This window comes from Tachyglossus aculeatus, chromosome 21, assembly GCF_015852505.1.
Source record: "Tachyglossus aculeatus isolate mTacAcu1 chromosome 21, mTacAcu1.pri, whole genome shotgun sequence".
Lineage (NCBI taxonomy): Eukaryota > Metazoa > Chordata > Mammalia > Monotremata > Tachyglossidae > Tachyglossus > Tachyglossus aculeatus.
Window position 1 is genome coordinate 3964244 of NC_052086.1, and position 21667 is coordinate 3985910.

Below are 21667 nucleotides of genomic sequence, written 5' to 3' on the forward strand. Positions count from 1 at the left end.
ACCAAGGGCCCACCGATGTCTCCCCGGCCCCTGTGATGCAAAGTGGGAGAGGTCCAGGGGAGGGGGGGAAGAAAGGGGGAAAGCGCTTTGGGGACAGGGGGTCTGGCTGCCGCCATCAATCGGAACAGAAGCTCCTCGAGGGGAGGGACCGGGCCTCCTGCTTTATTGGACTCTCCCAAACGCTCAGTACAGATCGCTGCATCCAGGAGATATCTAGCTCAGAGCTCAGTGCACACTAGGCTTTCAAAACAGTGCTCTGCCTGCAGTGGAGGTTCAGTCCAGTGCTTTGTGCACAGTGGGCACGTACCCCAGTGCTCAGTAGAGTGGTGGGGAGTCGTGAAGGGGCTGTAACCTCTCCCTCCACCCCCCCCGGCCCGGCCCCCGCCCCGGCCCACCTCTGTAGTAGACGTCGCGGAAGGGGGAGTTGATGAACTCGCGGGTGTTTCCGGTGCGCTCGGCGATGTCCAGCAGCAGGGGAATGGTGTCGTTGCGGCCGTTGCTCAGGTTGAGCAGCGCCTTGGGCAGGCAAGTCTTGCCCGTGGAGGGTTCTGGGAAGCCACGGCGATGAGGGTGACCCCTGACCCTTGACTCCTAACCCCTCCCAACGGCTTCCTCATCCACCTCAGGTTGCGCCTCAGGCCCCACTCCATTCTCTTCTCCCCTTCCCTGCTCCCTCTTCCCAGCTCATCCCGGGCTCCCTTGCCAGTGCTCTCTCCCAAGTTCACCCAGAGGCTCGCTCTCTCCTCAGTGCTCACCCCCCGGGGCTCTCTCCTTACCGCTCACCCCTAAGCTCTCTCTCCCCCAGTGCTCCTCTGTCAGTGCCCCATCGCCGTGCTCTCTCCCCGGCTCACCCCGAAACTCCTCGTCAGTCAGGCGTTTCTTGTGGGTCAGCAGGAAGGAGAGGAGGCCGTCCAGGTCGGCGGTGGAGCCCCGGGACACGATGTCAAAGAGGATGGGCCGGTTGAAGACTTTGAGGATGGGGGGTGGGTGGGGGGCCGGGGCCTTGACGCTGGGGATCTCTTTCCTGGGTGGGAAGAACGTGGACGGCCTGAGCGGTGACCCCCCCCTCCTCCCCACACCCCCCTCATTCGGGTCCCATGGCCTAGCGGGAAGAGCCCGGTCCTGGGAGCCAGAAGGACCTCGATTCGAATCCCGGCTCTGCCCCTTGTCTGCTGTGCGGCCTTGGGTCAATCAGGTCCTACCTCTGGGCTTCAGTTCCCTCATCTGTAAAATGGGAATTGAGACTGTGAGCCCCACGTGGGATGGGGACTGTGTTCAACTCAATTTGCTTATATCCACCCCAGCGCTTAGTACAATACAACCCCAAGCTAGCTCTCTTCCTCCCTTCAAGGCCCTACTGAGAGCTCACCTCCTCCAGGAGGCCTTCCCAGACTGAGCCCCTTCCTTCCTCTCCCCCTCGTGCCCCTCTCCATCCCCCCATCTTACCTCCTTCCCTTCCCCACAGCACCTGTATATATGTATATATGGTTGTACATATTTGTTACTCTATTTATTTATTTATTTATTTTACTTGTACATATCTATTCTATTTATTTTATTTTGTTAGTATGTTTGGTTTTGTTCTCTGTCTCCCCCCTTTGAGACTGTGAGCCCACTGTTGGGTAGGGACTGTCTCTATATGTTGCCAACTTATACTTCCCAAGCGCTTAGTACAGTTCTCTGTACACAGTAAGCGCTCAATAAATACGATTGATGATGATGATGATGAATGACTGGCACCTAGTAAGCGCTTAACAAATACCGCAATTATTATTTATTGTTATTAGCCCCTAGCAAGGAGCCCACTGTTGGGTAGGGACCGTCTCTATATGTTGCCGACTTGTACTTCCCAAGCGCTTAGTACAGTGCTCTGCACACAGTAAACACTCAATAAATATGATTGAATGAAGATCAGAGGCCAACACCCCAAAACCCAGAGACAGCAGCAGAGGCCTGGGGCAGACCTCAAGTTTGTTGTGGGCAGTGAATGTGTCTGTTTATTCTTCTATTGTCCTCTCCTAGTTTTGTGGCCTGCACACAGTAAGTGCTCAATAAATGCTATTGACTGCATGACAATAGCCCGGGGCTGGGGGTCAGGAAACCTGGGTCCTGGCCCCAGCTGGCTGCAGGCCTGCTGAGTGACCTTGGGTAAGTCACTTAACCTTTTGAGCCTCTGTCTCCTCACCTGGAAAATGGGGATAAGAGCTATACTCCCCCCCCACCCGTCTTTTCGACTGTGAACCCCAAGTTGGAGAGGGACTTTGTCCAATCCGACTATTCCGAATCTACCCCAGCGCTCAGCCTGGTTTTTAATTTAAAGATAGTTCTTGTTATTTATGGTATTTGTTAAGTGCTTACTGTGTGCCGTGCACTGTGCTAAGCACCTTATTAGATACGAGCTAATCAGGTTAGACACGGTCCAATGTCCCACGTGGGGCTCACGATCTTAGTCCCCATTTTACAGATGAGGTAACTGAAGCACAGGGGAAGTGAAGTGGCTTACCCAAGGTCGCACAGCAGACAAATGGCAGAGCCAGGATTAGAACCCAGGTCCTTCTGACGCCCAAGCATGGGCTCTAGCCACTAGGTCCCATGGCATGCAGTAAACCCATAAAAATGGTGTAATCAAAGCACGGCTAAAGACATGGGGGGAGAAGGGGAAGAGAGAAATATAAAAGGCTAATAGTAAAGTGCTCTGTAACCATTAGGTGTTCAATAAATACTAGTGTTTAATTGCTTTGCTACTATGAGGGCTTGGGAGCCAACAAGAAAATTGGTAGACTTGATCCCTGCCCGAAGGAGCTTGCAAAGTTGCTAATTTACACTAGCATCAATTAAAGGTAGGAGGAAATAATAGAGCATAAAGATGTGTACATACAGGAGGCAGTATAAATAGTCAAAGGCTTAGGTGATAAAAAAACATTCTAATTGCAAGCACCTTGGAGACAGGAATAATATCTATAAATTGTACTGTCCTCTCCTGAGCACTTAGTTAATCGTATTTATTGAGTGCTTACTGTGTGCTGGCCACTGTATGTAACAATAAACACGCACATTCCCTTCCCGTAACAAACTCAGTCACCCATCCGTTGTATGACCTAGGGCAAGCCGCTTCACCTCTCCGTGCAGTGCTCTGCACACAGTAAGCGCTCAATAAGTATAATTGATCGATTGTCACTCAGTAAGTATGATTGATTGATTGTCAGTAAGAGGAAAATAGAGTGGGGAGAGGAGAGATTAGCGAGGGAAGGCTTCCTGGAGGAGATGTGATTTTAATAGCGCTGCTCGTTGTGGGCAGGGAACGTGACTGCTAATTCTGTTGTGCTCTCCCAAGCGCTTACTACAGTGCTCTGCATATAGTACGTACTCAATAAATACAAGTGAATGATTGATTGGAGTTCCAGGCCAGAGGGAAAAATGCGAGCAAGGGGCTGGCAGCGAGAGAGAAGAAAGAGATGGAGTTACAGGGATTAGGATGTTGTTAAGGGATGGGTGGGCTGAGTTGTAGTAGGAGAGAAGCGAGGTGAGGTAGGAGGGGCGAGGTGATTGACGGCCTTAAAGATGATGCTTAAGAGAAGCAGGGTGGTCTAGTGGGTAGAGCATAGGCCTCGGAGTCCGAAGGACCTGGATTCAAATCCCTGCTCCGCCAGTTGTCTGCTCTGCGACATTGGGCACTTCTCTGTGCCTCAGTTACCTCATCTGTAAAATGGGGTTGAAAACTGTGAGTCCCATGTGGGACAGGGACTGTGTCCAATCTTATTAGTCTGTATCTATCTCTGGGCTTAGTACAGCGCGTGGCACAGAGTAAGAACTTAACGAATACCATTGAAGGAAAATGCTGAGGAGTTTCTGCTGGATGCGGGAGGGGGATGAGGAACCTCTGGAAGTTTGTGAGGAGTATTTAACCCCCATTTTACAGATGAGGAAACTAAGGCACAGAGAAGTGAAGTGACTTGCCCAAAGTCATGCAGCAGGCACATGGTGGATCCGGGAGTAGTATTCGGGTCCTCATAGCAAACAGGTAATTGCTCTCCCCCACTTCAAAACCTTATTGAAGGCCCATGTCCTCCAAGAAGCCTTCCCTGACTAAGCCCTCCTCTCCTCCCACTCCCTTCTGTGCCGCTCTGACTTGCTCCTTCATTCACCCTCCCTCCCGTCCCCACAGCACATAGGTATATACCTGTATATAACTAATTTATTTATCTATTTATTTATATTAATGTCTGTCTCCCCCTCTACACTGTGAGCTCGTTGTGGGCAGGAATGTGTCTGTTTGTTGTTCTATTGTCCTCTCCCCAGAGCTTAGTACAGTGCTTTGCACACAGTGAGCGCTCAATAAATATGACTGAGTGAATGAATGAACGAATGAATGACAGACCGATAGTCTGGGCAGTGCTGCTCCTGGGGGAGGGATTGGGGGAGAAGTCCAGCCCTGAGTGGAGCCTGGACTTCTCTGTTCCTTGGCAACCCCCGTCCGCCCACATCCTAGACCAGGCCGGGCTTTCCGCAGCTGGCACCGGGTGCCCACCCCCACCCCCCCCCGCCCTCCTCAAGGCTGGGTGCCTTCCCACTCCAGGTGCCCTGGCCGCAACCTGGAGCCGGCTCCGGCCAACCCAGCTCCCGAGGATCCTCGAGGCCGGAGGACACGAGGGCGAGGGAGCGCGCGGCAGGGCGGCTCCGGCCTTGCCCCCTGACCCGGGCGGTCATTCGGGGGCCCGGTTCTGCGGCCGGAGGTCTATGGGGGGGATGGGAGCCCAGGCCATGTTTCCCCACTCCTCAAGAACCTTCAGAGGTTGCCCATCCATCTCTGCATCCAACAGCAACTTTAAAACCCTCTGTCACCTTGCCCCCTCGCCTCTCTCCTTCTCCAACCCAGCCCACGTGCTTCGCTCCTCTAATGCCAACTTTCTGAGCATGCCTCCATCTCCTCTATCTCGCCACCAACCCCTTGCCCACAAGAATGAATGATGGCATTTATTAAGCGCTTACTACGTGCAAACCACCGTTCTAAGTGCTGGGGGGAATACAAGGTGATCAGGTTGTCCCACGTGGGGCTCACGGTCTTAATCCCCATTTTACAGATGAGGTAACCGAGGCTCAGAGAAGTTAAGTGACTTGCCCAAGGTCACACAGCAGACACGTGGCGGAGCCGGGATTAGAACCTCTGACTCCCAAGACCAGGCTCTTTCCACCGAGCCATGCTGCTTGAAGGCCCATCTCCTCCAAGAGGCCTTCCCTGACTAATCCCTCCTTTCCTCTTCTCCCACTCCCTTCTGCATCGCCCTGACTTGCTCCTTTTATTCATCCCCTAATAGTACAGGAAAGCCTGTACTAAGCGCTTAGTACAGTGCTCTGCACATAGTAAGCGCTCAATAAATACGATTGATGATGGTGATCCCCCCTCGCCAGCCCCACAGTGCTTGTGTCCAGATCTGTAACTTATTTATTTATATTAAGGTCTGTTTTCCGCTCTAGACTGTAAGCTCACTGTGGGTAGGGAATGTGTCTGTTACTGTTTTGTCCTCTGCACACAGTAAGTGCTCAGTGAACACGACTGACGGCCTGACTGACTGACCCCTGACTGGGCCAGGATTTGGGAGCCGCCCCCAGGCGCAAGCCACGGATCCGATTCCCATTCTCCGTGGGGAGAATCCCGGCTGGCAGAGGGTCAGTGTTTGGGTGGTCCCGGGGCGAGGGGCACTCACTCCACTAGCTTCTTGCGCCTTCTCCGGTTGTCGCTGGGGTGGTGACGGTAGGTGCCGTAGTCGAAGAGCGAGTCCATGGGCGCCTTCTTGGGGCAGGGCACCACGGAGGACTCGTAGATGGTGGCCTCCAGCAGGTCCATGGGGCTGGACACGCCCTTGCGGAAGGCCCCATGGAGCTTCATGCGCAGGTTCTGCTTGGCATCTCCCGGGGCGGGCGGAGGCGGCCCCGCTCCGGGCTGGACGGGTGTCCCGCCGTCCTCCCCCTCGAACAGGTTGGCCAGCGAGGACAGGGGGAAAGCCTCCCCGGAGGGGCTGGCTTCATCTCCCAGGGGCTCGTCGGTGTCCCCCGCCCTGGGGGGCTCGTCGGGCTCTGCCATGCCGGGATGCTGGACCCACTGGACTCCCCGGGACCCCTGGAAGAGACTGGGAGGAAGGGGAATGGGAAGGGAAGGGGTCGGGGGTGCGTGACGGCCCCCGGCCCCAGAGCCCCAGAGCGTAGGCCGGTCCCCACGCCGGCCCCCTTCGGGAGCGTCCCCGGGCCGGGAGGAGCCGGGCAGGCTGGCGGGTGAGGGGTGGACCGGGACCTCGCCTTCCAAAAAGCCGTTGTAATTAGGGAGGGGGCCCCAGGCCGGCGGGTGGGCGGGCGGCCGGCCTCTCCCAGATGTGGTCGGGCTGGGCAGGGTCCGGACCAGAGCCGGGAACAGGCTCCTCTTTCATGGCCATTTCCATTCGGAGCCAACCACAGGATCCCGGGCCGTGACCCAGAGCCTTCGACGGGGAAGTTGGCGGGCCCAGAACGTGGGGAGGGGCCGGGGGCCGGTAAGGGGCTCCGGGCCTGAGGATGCCCTCTCACACTCCCGCCCCCCCGGGACACCCCGGTAGCCCCAGGCCCCGGCTTGGACCTGCAGAGAGGAGGCAGTGAGGGGCAGACGGGACTTAGGGCCTGTACCCACTTAACCCGGTCTGTGGGTACTGGGAGGGGCCCTCTTTGGCACCTCCATGGCCTTGGCATAGCCCGGACCCGAGGAGGGCCGGGGCTGGGCAGGCAAAGTCTTGCCCAGCCTGGGGCTCGATTCAAGAACAGGGATCCGGCTGTCTTTCCATCCCAGCCCTGCCAAAGCCCCAACATCTTGCCTGGGTCAGGGGTCACTTTATGGTCCCCACGTCTTAGACCAACAGAAGAGCCCGGGCTTTGGAGTTGGAGGTCACGGGTTCAAATCCCAGCTCCACCACTTGTCAGCTATGTGACTCTGGGCAAGTCACTTCACTTCTCTGGGCCTCAGTTCCCTCATCTGTAAAATGGGGATGAAGACTGTGAGCCCCCCGTGGGACAACCTGATCACCTTGTAACCTCCCTAGCGCTTAGAACAGTGCTTTGCACATAGTAAGCACTTAATAAATGCTATCATTATTATTATTACTTCCTCCCCCAGTGGTGCCCAGACCATCCGCCTGTCAGTGAACTAACGGTGAATCCCAGAATTGATTGTGCACTTACTCTGTGCCAAGCACTGGGCTAAACCCTGGGGTAGATAGAAGATCATTCATTCATTGTCGTATTTATTGAGCACTTACTGTGTGCAGAACACTGTATTAAGCGCTTGGGAAGTACAAACGGGCAACATAATCAGATAATCAATCAGATAATATATGATAATCAGATAAGCAGCTTGGCATAGTGACTAGAGCCTGGGCCTGGGAGTCAGAAGGTCATGGGTTCTAATCCTGCCTCTGCCACTTGTCTGCTGTGGGACCGTGGGCAACTCACTTCACTTCTCTGGGCCTCAGTGACCTCATCTAGACAATGGGGATGGAGACTGTGAGCCCCATGTGAGACAGGGTCTGTGTCCAACCCAATTTGCTTGTATCCACCTCAGCGCTTAGTACGGTGCCTGGCACATAGTAAGCGCTTAACAAATACCATAATTATTGGATCCCATCCTTCACAGAGCTCACAGTCTGATAGGGAGAACAGGAATTTAATCCCCATTATATTGATGAGGTCTGGCAAGGAACATGTCTGCTAATTTTGTTGTATTATAGTCCCCCTTCCCCTTGGATTTGCTCCCTTCATTCATTCATTCAATCGTATTTATTGAGCGTTTATTGTGTGCGGAGCACTGTACAAAGCGCTTGGGAAGTACAAGTTCATCCCTCCCTTTGTCCCACAGCACTTATGCCCATAACCACTATTAATTTATATTAATGTCCGTCTCCCCCTCTAGATTGTTAGCTCCTTGAGGTCAGGGAAAGTGTTTTATTGTACTCTCCCAAATGCTTAGTATAGTACCCTGCACACAGTAAGCGCTCGATAAATTTGACAGACCGTGAGCCCCGTGTGGGAACAGGGACTGGGCTTGGCCTGATTATTTTGTATCTTAACACAGTGCACGGCACATTGTAAGCGCGTAAGGAAGTCCGTTGCTGCTATTGGAACGGGATCCTGTGGCAGAGAGAGGATGCTCTGGAGAAGGGTCGCGAACCAGGAGGTCCTCGGGGTGAAGCTGAACTGCTGGAGGTAATAGAAGGTAAGCGCTCTCAGGGCAAGGAATGGGCCTCGGCTTTCCCAGGTACTCCCCCAGGACCAGTCCTCCTTCATAAGTGCTCAGCACATAGCAACGGCCAATTATTAACCGGTCTGTCGACCGGCTAAATCCCAGAATCCAATGGGATCGGCTCGTTCTCGGTCCCAAAGGGAGACCTCCCGGCGTCGACAAGCCATCCCCTTCCCCATGGCCGCTCAGCCCCTTCCCATCTCCTGGGCTGTCCCCTCCCCGCCCCACTGCGGGTGAGGGTCTCTGTCCCACATGGGGTTCACAGTTTTAATCCCCATTTTACAGATTAGGTAACTGAGGCACAGAAGTGACCTCCTATCCAAGGTCACAGAGCAGACAAAGGATGGTGCCAGGATTAGAACCCAGGGCCTTCCAACTCCCAGCCCCGTGTTCTATCCACCAGGCCATGCTGCTTCTCTGCATATAGTGCTCTGCATCCAGTAAGCACCCAACAAATACCATTGATTCATAGATTGATTGATTACCCCCAGCCCGCTTTACATTTCATTGCTCTGAGAAGTGAAAACCAGGCTGGTCTAGTGGAAAGAGCACACACCTATGAGTCAGAGGGCCTGGGTTCTAATCTCAGCTCTGCCATTCATTCATTCATTCATTCATTCATTCAATTGTATTTATTGAGCGCTTACTGTGTGCAGAGCACTGTACTAAGCGCTTGGGAAGTACAAGTTGGCAACCTATAGAGACGGTCCCTACCCAACAACGGGCTCGTAGTCTAGAAGGGGGAGACAGACGATGAAACAAAACATGTGGACAGGTGTCAAGTAACCAGAATAAACAAAAATAAAGCTAGATGCACATCATTAACAAAATAAATAGAATAGTAAATATGTACAAGTAAAATAGAGTAATATATCTGTACAAATCAATCAATCATATTTATTGAGTGCTTACTGTGTGCAGAGCACTGTACTAAGCGCTTGGGAAGTACAAGTTGGCAACCTATAGAGACGGTCCCACATACCTGCCACATACCTGCTTTGTGACCTCGGGCAAGTCGCTTAACTTCTCTGTGCCTCGGTTCCCTCATCTGCAAAACGGGGATTCAGTACCTGTTCTCCTGCCTATTTAGACTGTCGGCACCATGGGGGCCCTGATTATCTTGTAGCCACCTCAACGCTTAGTACAGCGCTTGGCATAGAGTAAGCACTTAACAAATTCCAAACATTTTGCTCCTGTTCCAGTGATCTGTAAAGAGAGTCTGGAGTCTTCCGGGCTGGCAGCAACCTGGTCCTGAAGGGTTAAAACGTCCCAGCCTGTGAGGTGGGGGGGACTACCCCTCCCCCCCAACCTATCTGCCTGTTTAGCCTCCCACAGAGGGACACAGACACACATATATATATATACACACACACACATGCACACACAACCACACCCGCCTTCCCAAAGCCCCAATTTGGTTGCCACTCAGATGATAAAATGACATGTTCATGGGGCTGATGTGGACAAAGGGCCAGTTTGTCCCTCGCCACAGTGTCCAGGGAAATTGCCTGAAGCCGCTGTTCTGACCCATCCATTGCAGCCCTGTCCTGTTCTGAGGGGGGCTGATTTTTGCCTGTGGGTCAGGGGTGTGAAGAAGCGGTGGTGTGGCCTAGTGGAAAGAACGTAGGGCACGGAGTCAGGGGATCTGGGTTCGTAATATTAATAATAATAACTGTGGTATTTGTTAAGCTTTTATTATATGCCAGTCCCACATGGCTCAGTGGAAAGAGTCCGGGCTTTGGAGTCAGAGCTCATGGGTTTGAATCCCGATTCCACCACGTGTCTGCTGTGTGACCTTGGGCAAGTCACTTCACGCCTCAGGTCCCTCATCTGGGAAATGGGGATTAAGACTGTGAGCCCCACGTGGGACAACTTGATCACCTTGTATTCCTCCCCAGCGCTTAGAACAGTGCTCTGCACACAGTAAGCGCTTAACAAATGCCATTATTATTATTATTATTATAAGGATCACAGCCTTTATCCCCATTTTTCAGATGAAGGAACTGAGGCCTAGAGAAGTGAAGTGACTTGCCCAGGGTCACACTGCCTCCCCTGAGTTCAGGGGAGCCCTGGGGGAGGCCCGGGAGAGCCGGGAGGAGCCCTGTGGGCCCCAGAGGGGAAGTGAGCGAGTTGTTTTCCCATTTCTTTACCGGCAAGCGGCGGAAGGAGAAGGGTGGTCAGCTCCTTGAAGTCAGGGATCGTGTCTACTTCCTCTATAGTACTATCCCACGTGCTTAGCACAGTGTTTTGTGTATGACAGACTGGCATCTCCTCAAGGGCAGGGATCAACTGACCCTACTGTTCTCGATGTCAAGTGCTTACGCAGTACTCAGCACACAGTAAGGGCTCAGCAAATTCGAGTGATCGATGAGGGATGGAAAGCGAGATGTAGTGCTGTGTAGTCTTCAAGGTCAGTTGGTAATGCAGTACGATGATTTTGATCAATCAGTCAATCAATCCTATTTATTGAGTGCTTACTGTGTGCAGAGCCCTGTACTAAGCGCTTGGGAAGTACAAGTTGGCAACGTATAGAGACAGTCCCTACCCAACAGTGGGCTCACAGTCTGGAAGGGGGAGACAGAGAACAAAACCAAACATATTAACAAAATAAAATAAATAGAATAGATATGTACAAGTAAAATGAATAAATAAATAGAGTAATAACTATATCACTATACTATCACTATGTAAAAGTTTAGAATTAGAAAAAATCAAAAGGATAGCAATACCCTTAGAGTGCAATAGAGTGTGTGTTTGTGTTTTAGTGAGTTTGTTGCTGCCTTTCTTGTTCTAAATCATGAGCCCCATATGGGACCTGGGCAGTGTCCGATCCAATTACCTTGTATAATAATAACTGTGGCATTTGTTACATGCTTACTGTGTGCCGGGCACTGGCGTGGATAAAAGCAAATCAGATTGGACACAGTTCCCGTTCCGTGCGGGGCTCACAGTCTCCACCCCCATTTTCCAGATGAGGGAACTGAGGCCCGGAGAAGTGAAGTGACTTGCCCAAGGTCGTATGGCAAACGGCAGAGCTGGGATTAGAACCCACGACCTTAGAACCAAGGGGAGATGGGCAGGGGGCAGCTGGGATGCATATTTGCTTTCAAGACTGCAGGATTGAGTAAAGCTCTTTAGCCCCAGCAGGGAACAAGGCCAGGGCAAGTTTCAACTGGCAAGGGGCCTCAGGGGCTACAGGTCACCTGGCCTCTCTCTCCCGGCATTCCAGCCTTGCCCAGGGGACCCCTGCCCGGCAAGCCCCCCTTCCCACCCACTCACCCACCGACCACCTGACCCATCCACAGCACGATACGATACAGGGAAGCAGCATATTATAGCGGCTAGAGCCTGGCCCTGGGAATCAGAAGGTCGTGGATTCTAATCCCCGCTCTGCCACTGTCTGCTGTGTGGTCTTGGACAAGTCACGTCATTCTCTGGGCCTCATCTGGAAAATGGGGATGGGAGACTGTGAATCCAATGTGGGACAGGGACTTTGTCCAACCCAATTTGTTTGAATCCACCCCAGCGCTTTGTACAGTTCCTAGCACATAGTAAGCGCTTAACAAATACCATAATTACTCTTATTACGGTGCGTTCGGGTTGTGGGGGGGCAGTCTAGTGGATGGAGAATGGAGTGCTGGAAGCTTGGAGACTCTAATTCTAGTCCCAGCTCCTGTCACTTGCCTGCTGGGTGATCTTGGGCTAGTTGTTTAACTTATCCAGGCCTCAGTTTCCTTATCTGAGAAATGGGGATAAGGCACCTCCTCTCCCCCACCCCCAACCAACCTTTGAATCTCGGGTGGGAAGGGAACGGTGTCTGTGAGCCCGTTGTTGGGTAGGGACCGTCACTATACGTTGCTGACTTGGACTTCCCAAGCGCTTAGTCAGGGCTTGATACATAGTAAGCACTTAACAAATACCACAAAAATAATTTTTTAAAAGATAATGTTTAGAGAGAGAGAGAGAGAGATGGAGAGGGCAGGCAGGAGCAGAGACAGGATGGGGGAGAGATCTCTGGGCTCAGTCTGGCCATTATTGTGAGGGTGGGTCTGGGAGATGGGGGAAGGAGAATAATAATCATAATGATGGTATGTGTTAAGTGCTTACTTTGTGCCAAGCACTATTCTAAGCGCTGGGGTAGGTACAAAGTAATCAGGTTGTCCCGCGTGGGGCTCACTGTCTTCATCCCCATTTTACAGTGGAGATAACTGAGACACAGAGAAGCAACTTGCCCAAGGTCACACAGCAGACAAGTGGCAGAGCCGGGCTTAGAACCCACGTCCTCTGAGGACTCCCAAACCCGTGCTCTTTCCACTAAGCCGTGCAGCAAGAAGCAGGGGGCTCCCTGACCTTTGCCCCCAGGGCTCCAGACTGGCGGGTGGGTGGATCCAGGCCACTGGGCAGGAAACCCACCCCCCCAGAGACCAGCTGGGCACCCCTCCTTCATCGCTTATTTACCTAAAGAGTGGCAGGTTTTCTCCCCACCCCACCCTGGCCGGCTTCCTGTTTGCTCTCACACAAGCCACTGCTTGTGCTCCCTCACCTCCTCCTGGCTCTGGACCGGGGAAAAGGCCTCCCGCCCTGCCTCGGCGGTCCGGCCTCCACTCACAGAGCCTCCGTCTGTCCTGGCTGGCCCCCCGGGACCCAGCCGGCCGGTCCTCTCTGAGGCCGGCCCACTATTCTGGGCAGTGAGTCAGCCATGGCGGCTATGCCGTCATTCATTCGACCGTGTTTATCGAGGGCTTACTGCGTGCAGAGCGCTGTACTGAGCGCTTGGGAGAGGACACGGGATACAGCCTGTTCTCAGCCAGGGCCCCAGAGCAGGGGCTGGCGGGGGGGCGAAGCAAGGTGGCACTCGGAGATCGACAGGTCCGAGCCAAGGTCTCCCTCCCCGTGGCGAGCCCCCGTTTCACCAGACGGGGTTCAAGGGTTGTTCATGGAAGAGCCAGATGGCCTTGCGGAGACAGCTTGGCATGGGAGTTGGTAGTGCTGGCCTGTTGTGTAACCTTAACTTTGCTTCTCTGGGCCTCAGTTTCCCCATCTATTAAATGGGGTTCAAACACCTGTTCATTCAGTCGTCTTTATTAAGCACTTCCTCTATGCCAAGTACTATCCCAAGCGCTTGGGAGAGGACAATATCTATTCTATTTATTGCATATCTATTCTATTTATTTTATTTTGTTAGTATGTTTGGTTTTGTTCTCTGTGTGAGCCCACTGTCCTCTGGCCCCCTTAGACTGTGAGTCCCCGGGTGGGGCGGATAAGAGACTCTGCACATTGCTTGACACAGAGTAAGCACTTAACGCAGCCATTATTATTAGTCATTTACTCTCTCCTCAGAGGGACTGGCACCCACCAGGATACCAGTCAGTCTGCCAAAATGGGGGCTCTCCAGGGGCCAGAGAAGAGGGGTTCTCCTCAGAGGGGCTGGCATCTGGATGTGAAAATCAGTCAGACGTGAAAGGGGCGAGAAGTCTGGGGGTCACAGCCCCTGCCCTGGCAGCCAGAGTCGGGACAGTAGGATGGGTGCCCTGAGGAAGTTCTTCCTCTCTAACTTTCGGGATGCTCTCCCCTCTCTGCCCGCGGTTTCCTCAGAGCAGGTAGGGGTGGGAAGCAGCCCTGCCATTCCTGCCGGGTGCTGTGCCCTGCCTTGAGGTGACCCAGGCTGCGGATTGACGGGGGGAGCCCCCAGACCTCCTAGCCCGGCCCCAGCCACCTTCCCCGAGGCTACTTGGGGTCCCGACACTGCCCAGGTGGCTGCCTTCTCAACTGGGCTCCAGGGTAGACCAGAGTTCTAGTGACTTCGGGCCAGTCATTTCACTTCTCTGAATCTCAGTTTATTCATCTGTTCAATGGGGATTCGCCATCTGTTCTCCTTCCCCTTAGACTTTGAGCCCCATGTGGAACAGGGATGGCACCCAACTAGATTATCTTGTGTTTACCCCACTGTTTAGCACAGTGCTTGGTGCATAGTAAACATTTAACAAATGTCACAATTATTACTGCCATTGCTAATGTTATTAATTATCCCCCCCCCCCCGCCCGACACCTCTGCAGTCCATCACAGACGTCGACATGGAGAGGAAGCCATGGCCTACTGGATAGGCCCTGGGTTCTAATCCTGGCTCTACCACTTCTCTGCTTTGTGAACGTGGGTAAGTCGCTTCACTTCTCCATGCTTCAGTTCCCTCATCTGTAAAATGGGAATTAAGACTATGAGCTCCATGTGGGGCAGGGACTCTGTGCCCAACCTTCTATCTACCCCAGCACTTAGTACAGTGCCTGGCACATAGTAAGCATTTAACAAATAGCAGAAAAAGTACCCTGGACTCTAGATTGTAAACATATTGTGGGCGGGACATGCGCCTGTTTATTCTTATATTGACCCCTCCCAAGCGCTTAGTACAGGGCTCTACCCAACAGAGAAGCAGCACAGTGTAGTGGCTACAGCCCTCGCCTGAGAGTCAGAAGATCATGGGTTCTAATCCCGGCTCTGCCACTTGACTGCTGTATAGCCTTGGGCAGGTCACTTCACTTCTCTGGGCCTCAGTCACCTCATCTGTAAAATGGGGATGAAGACTGTGAGCCCCAAGTGGGACAGGGACTGTGCCCAACCTGATTACCCTGCGTCTACCCCAGTGCTTAGAACAGTACTTGGTACATAGTAAACGCTTAAGGAATACCATCGGTATTTATTATTATTATTACTACTACAACAAAGCAAGCGCTCGATACATACGATTGAATGAATCACTCTGGGCGTCCTGTCCGGGAAGGAGGGGTCGAGGGCATGACTCAGTCCTGTTGGCCCCAAAGAACCAGACGGATGAGCAAAGGAGCAGGCCAGTGTCCATGTTACACAAGAGGGAGGCGAGAGGCTGACCCAACGGGAACTGACCCTCTGGCCTGCCCGCCCGTCCTGGCATCTCCATTCAAGCTGCTCTGACCTTGTCTGGACTGGGCACACAACTCATTTCCTCTCAGGGAATCCTCCTGCCTGGCCCCCTTGCCCTGCCCTACAAATCACAGGGAAGCAGTGTGGCCTAGTGGAGAGAGCCCGGGGCTGGGAGTCAGCGTGGCTCAGTGGAAAGAGCCCGGGCTTTGGAGTCAGAGGTCATGGGTTCAAATCCCCACTCTGCCAACTGTCAGCTGTGTGACTTTGGGCAAGTCACTTCGCTTCTCTGGGCCTCCGTTACCTCATCTGTAAAATGGGGATTAAAACTGTGAGCCCCCTGATCACCTTGTAACCTTCCCAGAGCTTAGAACAGCGCTTTGCACATAGTAAGCATTTAACAAATTCCATCATAAAAAAAAAAGGACCTGGGTTCTAAAGCGGTTAATCCAGTGCTCTGCACACAGTAAGCGCTCAATAAATACGATTGAATGAATGACTCCCAGCTCTGCCACTTGTCTGCTGGGTTACTTGGGCAAATCACTTCACTTCCCTGGGCCTCATCTGGAAAATGGGGATTAAGAGTGTGAGCCCCAGGGGGGACAGGGACTATGTCCAACCTGATTAACTAGGCTCTATCCCAGAGCTCGAACGGTGCTTGGCACATAGTAAGCGCTTAACCAGTACCATAATTAATTAAATCTCAGCTGGGGTCAATCAATCAATCAATCAATCAATCAATCGTATTTATTGAGCGCTTACTGTGTGCAGAGCACTGTACTAAGCACTTGGGAAGTACAAGTTGGCAGCCTCTGTCCTCAAGGGAGAAGCAGCATGGTCCAATGGAAAAAACCCAGGCTTTGGAGTCAGAGGACCTGAGTTCTAATTCCAGCTCTGCTGTGTGGCCTTGGGGAAGTGACTTTACCTCTCTGGGCCTCTGTTCTCCTGTATTCCCTCCTACTTAGAAAGCAAGTCCTATGTGCGACAAGGACTTTGTCCAATCTAATTTACTTGTATCTACCCCAGTGCTTGGAAAAGCGTTTGACACATAATAACTGCTTAACAAACACTGTATTTAAAAAAAAAGAGTGGGGTCTGGTCCCGCTGGGGGAGAGGGAAGGGTGCGTGAATGATAGTCGAGTGAAGGCAGTGTGGCCTAGTGGAAAGAGCACAGGGACTGAGTGTCAGAGCTGCTACATGACCTTGGGGAAGTCACTTCCCCTCTCTGTAGTAATGGTAGTAACAGCATAAAGAAATAGTGTGTGCAGAGTATTGTACTGATGGGAATTAGGCGAGGTCCCTTTCCGTCCCAATCCCTCCATTTCTTCTAGTTTAAAATGAGGTTAAGATCCCTCTGGTGGCTCTGCCGTAGATTGGGAGTCCCAGGTGGGACAGGGTCCCATCAGATTCTCTTGTGTCTCCCCTGGGGCTGGGCACGGAGTTCGGTACAACGTAACCTGTCCATGAATTCCGTTGTTGTTAGGAATGCTGTTCCTGGGATTTGCCGTGGGGCAGCTGTCTGCCCTCACTTTGCCTGGCTAGAAACCCAGACAACTCCTTGGTCCTTTCCCTCCCTCCCTCCTTCCTTCTCTTCTTCCCCAAGGCAGGGTGGGAGCAGAGAGGGCCCTCTCCCTCTCCTCCTTTCCCTACTTCCCCAAGACTGGGAGGGAGCAGGGAGGGCCCTCTCCCTCTCTCTTTCCCCCTCCCTATCCCTCTCCTTTTTCTGTTCCTCTCTTTCTCCTCTCCCTCTCTCTTTGCCCCTTTGTCTCCCTGTACTTTTCCCTCTGCTTCTTCTACTCCCTCTCTCTCCCTTTCCCCCTTCCTCTTCCTGTCTCTCTCCCTCCCCAATACCCTCTTTCTCTCTCCCTCTCCGCCACCCTCTCCCTCTCCGCCACCCTCTCCCTCTGTGTTTTCCTCTCCCTCTGACTTTCCCCTTCCATCTCCCTCAGCCTTTTCCTTTTCCTCTCCCTCTGCCTCTCCCTGTCCCTGTGCCTCTTCTGCTCCCTTTCCCTCTTTTTCTCTCTCCCTCTGCCTCTCCCTTTCACCCTGCTTCTTCCTCTCCTTCACCCTTTCCCCCACCCTCTGCCTCTTCCTCTCCCTCTGACTCTCCCTGACCCTCTTCCTCTTTCCCTTCTTCTGCCTCTCCTTGTCCCACTCCTTCTTCCTCTCTCTCCTGCTACCTCTCCCTTTTCCTTTCCCTCTTACTCTCCCTCTCTCTTCCCCCTTCATCTCCCTCTCCCCCTCTCCTTCTCCCTTTCCGTTTCCCTCTCCTTCTCCCTTCCCCTCTGCCTCAGCCTCAGCAGGGAGGACAGGCCTAGGAACTAGGTAGATTTGTCCTGGAAAGGCAGGATGAGGGCCAAGTCTCCCTTTGAGAGCTGTTTGACTCTGTGGCTCAGCAAGCACAAGCTCGGGTCTGGCCCAGCCTCCTTCCCAACGACTCAAAGACCCAATCCCCTCTCCACCCCCAGCCCCTGACCAGCTGAGATCCCAGAAGGCAACCCCTGGCCTGTTTTCACCCTCTGCCAAGGCTGGCCTCCACCGAGCCTCAGCCAGCCCCCCACCGGCCTCTGCGGGCCTCCACTGGCTTCTGCCTCTAATTTCCCTGGTCCACCAGCCAGGGGTCCCGCAGCAAGCACTGATTTCCGCCGGGCGTCCCTGACAGCTAACTCCCCCTCCTCCCCGGTGTCTCTCTGTCCATCCATCCTCTTTCTCCTCCGCTGTACCCCATCTCTCCGCTTCCTCCCCACCTCAACACCCCCAGTTTCCCATCCCTGGAGCTGAGGGGACAATGTGCAGAAGAGCTCTCAGAGTGCTTGGTTTGGATGATGTCTTTGGGGGGCTCCAGTGGAACCCCGGGGAGGAAGCCCAGAGCAAGAGGAGGATCCCAAAGACATGGTGGGCAGGACATACGACGCCTCACCCCCCGCCCCCCCAGCTCCCACTGACCCTAAAGTTAGAAAAACAGTGTGACCTAGTGGCTAGAGCCAAGCCTGGGAGTCAGAAGGACCTGGGATCAAATCCCAGCTGTGCCACTTGTCTGCTGGGTGACCTTAGGTAAGTCACTTTACTTCTCTGCGCCTCAGTTCCCTCATGTTGAAAACGGAGATTAAGACTGAGAGCCCCATGGGGGACAGGGACTGTGTCCAACCTGATTAGCTGGTATCCACCCCAGCGCTTAGTACAGTAAGGGGAAGCAGTGTGGCTCAGTGGAAAGAGCACGGACTTTGGAGTCAGAGGTCGTGGGTTTAAATCCCGGCTCCATCACTCTGTGACTTTGGGCAAGTCACTTCACTTCTCTGGGCCTCAGTTCCCTCATCTGTAAAATGGGGATGACGACTGTGAGCCCCACATGGGACAACCTGATTACCTTGTATCTACCCCAGTGCTTAGAACAGTGCTTGGCACATAGTAAGTGCTTAATAAATACCAATATTATTGCTATTATTGTTATAGTGCCTGGCACGTAGTAAGCGCTTAACACATACCTTTAAAAAGAAAAAAAGGCTCACCTTGGCTGCAGAGGGCAGGATGATCTTAAAATCTTCCTGGGTCCCAAGTTCCAGGAGGAGATGGAGGGGGAAGGAGCCAGGCTTGGGCAGAGCGGAGAGCTGTCTGAGGTGCGGACTATGACCAGCCCTCTGACTGACCCCCGAGTGGTGCCCCTGGGCTGGCGGTGGCCGTGGTGGCTACCCCCACGTGCCCGGATGATGGTCCATTCTCCCATTAATCCCCCAGCATCCAGAGGGCCCCCGATCCGGCTAATCCAGCTCCCTGGACTGGTGCCAGTGGCCCGCACCCGGAGACCAGAACCAGTGACCCCACCGGGAACCCCCCGAGAGGCGCCCCGGGCCCCGGACCTCATCCCAAATCCAATTAATCTTTAACGGAGCTGGCGGAGCGCAACATTCCAAAGTCATAACAGTATCGGGCCTCCTCCCGCCTCCCTCTGCCCGATGATGATGGCCTTTGATAAGCGCGTATTATGTGCCAAGCAGTGTGCTAAGCGCTGGGGCGGATACAAGCTAATCCAGAGGACACAGTCCTTGTCCCTCGTGGGGCTCGCAGCCTAAGCGGGAAGGCGAGTGCTTTAATCCCATTTTTCAGAGGAGGAAACGGAGGTGCAGAGAAGCGAAGTGACTTGCCCAAGGTCACATGGCAGGCAAGTGGGAAGGCTGGGACTAGAACCCAGGTCTCCCGACTCCCAAACCTGTATGAAAGCACTTCTCCACCCATACCCGGCCCTCCCAGGATAAAAGCAGCCAAGTGTGGGTGGAGTGGGGACCCAGGCAACATCAGCCTTCAGAGCTTTATCCCTCGGTTAATCAATGGTATTTATTGAACACTTACTACTACTACTAATAATAATGTTCTAGACTGTGAGCCCACTGTTGGGTAGGGACCGTCTCTATATGTTGCCAACTTGTACTTCCCTAGCGCTTAGTACAGTGCTCTGCACACAGTAAGCGCTCAATAAATATGATTGAATGAATGAATGAATGATGGCATTTATTAAGCGCTTACTATGTGCAAAGCACCGTTCTAAGCGCTGGGGAGGTTACAAGGTGATCAGGTTGTCCCACAGGGGGCTCACAGTCTTAATCTCCATTTTACAGATGAGGTAACTGAGGCCCAGAGAAGTGAAGTGACTTGCCCAAAGTGGCGGAGCTGGGATTTGAACCCATGACCTCTGACTCCAAAGCCCGTGCTCCTTCCATTGAGTCACGCTGCTTCTCTTACTATGTGCACTGCATTAAGCGGTTGGGAGAGCACAATGCAATGGAATTAGCGGACCCATTCCTACTGGTAAGTCAGTCAATCAATACTATGTCCTGAACACCTGCTGCTTGCAAAGCACTGTACTGAGCACTCTAGACTCTAGGATGATAGAGTACATGATCCCTGCCCTCAAGGAGCTGACAGGCTAGCAGGGGAGACAGATGTTGAAATAAATTCCAGGTAGGGAGAAGAAAGTAATAATAATAATAATTGTGGTATTTGTTAAGTGCTTACTATGTGCCAGAAGGAGAAGAAAATAATAAGAATAAGAATAATGACTGTGGTATTCGTTAAGCGCTTAATATGTGCCAGGCACTGTATTAAAGCACTGGGATGGGTACAAGCAAATTGGGTTGGACACACCCGATGGGGAGGTGGACATGAGCTGGTGCTTGAGTAACGGGAGGCGGTCTTTCCAGAATCCACCCTTTCCTCTCCATCCCAGTCGCCAGCACATCTCTCTTTTAGACGGTGAGCCCACTGTTGGGTAGGGACCGTCTCTATATGTTGCCAACTTGTACTTCCCAAGCGCTCAGTACAGTGCTCTGCACACAGTAAGCGCTCAATAAATATGATTGATGATGATGATGATGATCTCTCCACCACCACTTGACTTATTCTGTCTATGCAACAGCCTCCTCTCTGACCTCCCTGCCTCCAAGCCTCTCCCCTCTCCAGTCCTTACTTCACTCGGCCGCCCGGATCATTTTCCCAAAAAAAGTTCATTCCACGTCTCCCCACCGCTCAAAACCCTCCAGTGGTTGCTCATCCCTCTCCACATCAAGTGGAAACTCCTGACCGCTGGTTTTATTCATTTATTCATTCATTCAATCGTATCAAATGAGGGCTTACTGTGTGCAGAGCACTGTACTAAGTGCTTGGAAAGTACAATTCGGCAACAAGTAGAGACAATCCCTTGAAAGGCCGCAATCGGTTCTCTCCCCACTACTTCTTGTTCCTGTAAGCTCGCTGTGGATGGGCAATATATTCAACTGTTATAGTGTACTCTCCCAAGCACTTATTACAGTGCTAGGCATACAGTAGGTGCTCAATAAATACAATTGACTGACTTCCTTCTGTCTGGCACTCCCTCCCTCTTCGATTCAATCAATTGATATTATTTACTGAGTGCTTACTGTATGCAGAGCACAGTACTAAGCACTTGGGAGAGTACAGTAAAATCAATGGTACTGGGCGCTTACTGCATGCAGAGCACTGTATTAAGTGCTTGGGAGAATACAATTCAATCGATTAACCAATCAGTGATATTTATCGAGTGCTTACTATTGTGCAGAGCACTGTACTAAACGCTTGAGAGAACACAAGGCAGCTCTCCCGGCCCACGGAGAGCTTCTGGTCTCAAGCTTAGAGTTACGTTCAACAGAGGCCCTCTCTCCATCTTCGAAGCCCTTCTGAAAGCCCACCTCCTCCAGGAAGTCTTCCCTTCTGAACCTTTCATTGTGCTCTTTGGGTGTGGGCACCAGAGAATAATAATAATAATAATTAACTTTGTGTCAAGCACTGTTCTAAGCGCTGGGGTAGATCTAAGCTAATCAGGTTGGACATCGTCTCTGTCCCCATTTTACTGCATTTTACAGATATTAATCCCCATTTTACAGAGGACATTTTTGAGGCACCGAGAAGTGAAGCGACTTGCCCAAGGTCACACAGGCCAACCCACAAGACCTAGGGGAAGGATCATGGGACTGGGGGCCTGAAGACCCAGGTCTTAATCCTAA

General features: G+C 52.7%; 1 protein-coding gene across 2 annotated transcripts in view; it reads right to left on the reverse strand.

Moving 5' to 3' along the window:
* The window catches only part of TRPV4 (transient receptor potential cation channel subfamily V member 4), a 36707-nt gene extending 17887 nt beyond the window's left edge, over positions 1 to 18820 (reverse strand). For both annotated transcript variants that reach the window (XM_038762979.1, XM_038762978.1), the window contains exons 1-4: positions 18662 to 18820; positions 5706 to 6128; positions 852 to 1024; positions 396 to 548 (exon numbers count right to left, since the gene is read on the reverse strand). In XM_038762979.1, coding sequence (XP_038618907.1) covers positions 396 to 548; positions 852 to 1024; positions 5706 to 6082 — 703 coding nt within the window. In that variant the 5' untranslated portion in view covers positions 6083 to 6128; positions 18662 to 18820. The remainder of the gene's footprint in view (positions 1 to 395; positions 549 to 851; positions 1025 to 5705; positions 6129 to 18661) is intronic.
* Positions 18821 to 21667: the final 2847 nt, after the last annotated feature.